We start from the raw sequence: 4,877 nt of genomic DNA, 5'->3' as shown, positions 1-4,877 counted from the left end.
AAGCGGAAGGGGAGAGAACAACAGGCCTAAAGAATCCACCAGGGGCATCTGAGTGCTCTTTAGTAATCACGCAATTAATAACTAACAAGGGCTTCCCTGGTGGCTCAGTGGCAAAGAATCCATCTGCCAATGCAGGAGACACAGGTTCTACCCCTGATCTGGCAAGATCCCACTTGTCGCAACTACTGGAGCCTGTGTGCCCTGGAGTTTGTGCTTCACGACAAGAGAAGCCACCGCAATGAGAAGCCCACGCACCGCAATTAGAGAGTAGCTCCTGCTCGCCGCAACTACAGAAAAACCTCAGCAGCACTGAAGACCCAGTGCACCCAAAATAAATAAACAAAATTATAAAAAACCTGATCAATTAACCCTTCAGTAACTAAAGACTGAGAACTGATCCCTGATGACGTGAAGTATGAGGGTTTGCTTTTAAAAAAAAACAACCTTGAGAATGCCTGCCTCAAGTCACTGAGAAATTGGTTCTAGAAACAGGGGCTGTTGGCGTGAAGGCTGCCTTCAGTGGTCTGAGCTGCCCTGAGCCTGCCTGGGTGAGCTACCCGAAGAGGCTGATCCTCTCCTGCATACCGACTGGCATGCCAATCCCATAGCCCTTGGTGTCCAGCAGGCCCCCAATCTGAGTGAGGTTGCAGTTTCGCTGCCGATAGTACTCATTCATGGTGGACTCCAGAAGGAAGGCGTAGTTGGAATTCAACACCCTGGCGATCCCCTCCTCCGTGCTCTTCACAAACACACTCGGCTGCTTGGAATACATGTAATTCCACATGCGCTGGTAGGTCTGATAGCGGGAATTCTGGGAAAAAGAACACAAGGAAGCAGGTTGAGGGTAGCGAAAGCAGACAGTGGTCTGCAAAGGGAGAGCATCCAAGTGGTCCCCCAAATCCTGGTCCTTCTGCTACTCAGTCCCCTCCTTGCATTCAAGAACCTGTTCCCTTTCATCTCTCAGCTGCCGCTGCTCAATGGCGGAGGAGAGGGTTGTGATTCTGATACCTTTTACAGAAAGACAGCCCCTGGAGAAGGGAATGGCAGCCCATTCCAGTATTCTTGCCTGAAGAATCCCATGGACAGAGGAGCCTGCTACAGTCCATGGGGTCGCAAAGAGTTGGACACGACTGAGCGACTAAACATGCACACGCACAGAGAAAGACGGAGAAGGAACAGGATCTGAAGGTGCTGCAAACTCCGCCTACTGGCTGGATCACTGCATCTGCCTCATCCACCCTCAAGGGGTCTTCCATTGCCAACCTCCACACGCTGATCAAAGTGAGTATGGGTATTCTGGCTGTACCCTCCACTGTCCTTCTGGGAGGCAGCGAGCTCAGATTCATTCTGGACTTCTAAGAGACATCATCCAAAGGACGAATGCCAGCCCTTTTCTATCAACTCTGAACCAGTCCATCATCACATATCCAATGCTGGCTTCTCAGGTACAAATAAGAAGGAGACAGAGATTTCTGGGGGATTATCCAGACCCTATGTTTGCATGATGCCTTCATGGTCCCTGTGCTAGCAGCTCTGAGACGTGTACGGAAAACAGAAAACTGAAGGCCTTGGACGTGTTGTATGTGAAAATGAACTTCTTGGGTCATAGGCTGCTTAGACAATCACAGACTCCAGGGAAATCTGCTTCCCTAGAGATCCTGAAGCCAACACAAACTATTTCTGTGTCTAGCCCAGCTCTGGTAGGCCAGCTAACATGCATTGTGGCAGGATCCGCTCCTGAGCCTTGCAAGGGAAACTCAGAGAAGCCAAAACAGTCCCCATCTGAGATCTATATAGTCTAGGATCAGTGAAACCAGTTCAGCTTAAAAAAGTTCCTTACACTTCATTCATTAGTGTATTACTCCAATCTTGCTTTGTCTAAGTACTACCAATAAAATTTACCCTACAAAAAATTTTTAAAGCATGCATTAGCCTCATCCTATGCAGTAATATAAGTAAAAGTATAGGTTAGCTTCACCACATATTTTTTCTAATGCTTATTAAAATAAATATGAAACTATTGCAATTAAAAATCATTTCGATCACTAAAATCATCTTAAGCAGCACTAATCCTTCATGATCAACACTCAGGGACAAGGCTGGCATTAACCCAATGCTCTGGGGACCTGGTTCCAGGGATATTTTGGGGAGCAAGGGGGGAAAATGAGCCCCATGAGGACCTCCAAACTAGGGGTTCAAAAGGGAGGATGAGATGAGGAGAGATGTTTTTATCTCCAGCAGACAAACATCTCAACTTTATCCTGCCCAACTCCCGATGCTGGTGAGCAACCATATGGGTTTACTTGGAAGAAGGTCATGCTGGAGCCTCCGTGAATCGTGCCATACTCAATGGCAGTCTGGTCAGCCAGGTCATCCACTGACTCAATGGGCACATCCATGCGCTGCACGGTCAGGAAGGCTGCCAGGTTGGCCGTGTAGGATGAGATGATGATCAGCGTGAATGCCCACCTATGCAGGAAAAGACCAGGAAGTCATCATTGCCCAGGTGCCCCCAGGAGTCTTAGCCCCCATCCCCAGTCCTGCTGTGACATGGGAGAGGGCAGGTGACCCTCTTCTTCTGAAAGAGCCCTCAGCTTAGTGGGGGAAGAGAAAGGAGGCAGGGCATATGATATTAACAGAAATGAACAGTGCTTGGGAGGGTTGCCTCGAAGAAGACCATGGCTCTCTTTCTCTTATTTCCTAAAGGAGGTGATTATTGGGTTACTACTCAAAAGAAGTGTGTCTGTGAACATGAAACAGCTTGAGAGACAGTGAGCAAAGAGCTATTGAATGAGCTAAGGGTGTCAGCTCTGGGGGCTCTCTTCAGAGCTACAGCCGGGACACTTCCCCCACCTCATGATGCAGCTGACCTTCAGAGGAGCATTGTCATGTACTGAGCACCCACGGAGAGCCACACCCTCCAGCTCCTGTGCTCCCTACAACTCAGGGAAGTGAAATTCTTATTGTGACTTTACAGAAGAGGAAACCGAGGCTGAGAGAAGCAAAGTCACATGGCCAAGTAACACATGGAGAAATTCGTATTCTAAAACCAGTTCCACAAATCGTCAGAGCGGGAGCTCTTCAAGACAAACTGATGACAAGCACCTTTGAGCCGCTGAGAAGTTGGAATTAGAAAACACTCTTACAAAGGTCATGCTATTTCAAAACGGAAGGTTGTTTCATTGGGTAGATCGAACTCATTTAAAATTAGAATAGCTCTGCAGCTCAGGCAGCACACACGCTAAAGTCATTAAAACCAGTTTGTTCACTTAAGTAGGTTAAACAGGACTTCTACCATCTGGTCAGCAGTATGGATCTGCTTTCTAATCCATTTGTTTATAGGGGTTCAAAGATATATGTAAGCATAACTGAGGCTGGCGAATTGCCAAATTCTGAATCAGTGGAGTCTGAATTAATGAGGCTTCAATTCATTACGAAGTCATTGCCAATGAAGGCACGGTGTTTGCCACGGGCTGCGGCAGGGCAGCTTGCAGGTGGGTTTGCAAGAGCAGGAAGTCCCCTTACTCCCTTGGCCTGTGCGCTTTCTTCCAGGAGTGAAAGGACAGGTGCACCCATCAACTTGACGGGCACATCCACAAGCCAGCCCACCAGATCCATGCCCCAGACCACCAGTAAGAGACCTGGTATTAGTTCTGGCTTTGTCTAATTCCACCTGTGAGACCTTGGGGGAAAGCTACACAATGCCTCTGAGGTTGTTTGCTTGACTAATAAATGGGGGATAATAATGCCTGCTTTGTGTTTCCCAAGTGGGACAGTGGTAAAGAATCCACCTGCCAGTGCAGGAGATGCAAGATACTCAGGTTTGATCCCTGGGTCAAGAAGATCCCCTGGAGGAGGAAATGGCAACCCACTTCAGTATTCTTGCCTGGCAGGCCACGGTCCATGGGGTCGCAGAGAGTTGGACACAACTTAGCAACTGAACACCCTAATAATGCCTGGTTTACCTGTCTTGGATCAGATCAGATAACATGTCGTTAGTGACTAATTATCTGTAAAGGATGAGATGAGCATGAGATACAGAGACAAGTAGAGACAGTCCCATTTCATCACAAGGGGGATGAAAATCATTTGTCTACCTTCCCTACTGGTGACCTGTAAGTGCCAGGAGTCCCTCCATCCTCAAATTGGCTTTCCTGCTCCTGCCAGAGTTCTTACACGCTCTTGGAAGTTGTTTCTCATGAGCCTCCCCCAGAAGAGGCTGGGGGTGGTGGTGAGTGCTCCCCAGGTGGAGGTGAGCATCCGGAAGTTGCTCTGATCCACTGTTGTGGGTTAATGAGCCCTGGGTGTGGACATGACCTCAGAGCTGGCTGGGGAGGTTCCCTCAACCACACAGCTACACTCTGGCATCTGTTCCACCCTGGACAGCCATGTGGCTGTTTATGCCACTGGTCACAGGGGACAGATCCAAGAGCCTAAGGAGCTCAGTGGAAGCCCATCACCTCTGCTGAGAAAGCAAATCACACCCAAGCTCCCTCCAGAGGGGTCAACAGAGCCTTGCTCCCATGCCAAACGGGCATTTTATTGTGAAGCTGGCATTCTTGTTAGAGACATGGTATTTTCTGTCACTTGCTCTGGATGAGGATGCCATGGTAGGTCATAAAGGCCGGGTCCTCTGACCTCCCACTCTCCAAGGAGCCAACAAACCGAGGCTGTGATTTCATAACCAAGAGCTCCAAGAGGCAGACGGGCACACCAACACCCCTGGGTCAGGCTGGGGAGGGCCAAGCCTCCCTCCCACACACGCTCTGGAGCAGGGTAACCGAGCCACCTGGGGCCAGCTATTTAAAGCCCTCCTGAGCCAGTGGGCTGAGTCAACAACCTGCAGGACAGGTGGTCCCCTCGGCACCAGGGCAGAT

General features: G+C 49.4%; 1 protein-coding gene across 1 annotated transcript in view; it reads right to left on the bottom strand.

Annotated features, from left to right (window-relative positions):
* Positions 1–553: 553 nt before the first annotated feature.
* GRIK4 (glutamate receptor, ionotropic, kainate 4) overlaps positions 554–4,877 on the bottom strand; it is a 315,486-nt gene continuing 311,162 nt past the window's right edge. The window contains exons 16-17 of the mRNA XM_010830486.1: positions 2,304–2,469; positions 554–811 (exon numbers count right to left, since the gene is read on the bottom strand). Of these exons, the coding sequence (XP_010828788.1) occupies positions 554–811; positions 2,304–2,469 (424 nt within the window). The remainder of the gene's footprint in view (positions 812–2,303; positions 2,470–4,877) is intronic.

This window comes from Bison bison, unplaced genomic scaffold, assembly GCF_000754665.1.
Source record: "Bison bison bison isolate TAMUID 2011002044 unplaced genomic scaffold, Bison_UMD1.0 scf7180017864518, whole genome shotgun sequence".
NCBI lineage: Eukaryota > Metazoa > Chordata > Mammalia > Artiodactyla > Bovidae > Bison > Bison bison.
This window is presented reverse-complemented; position numbering and strand designations above follow the sequence as displayed.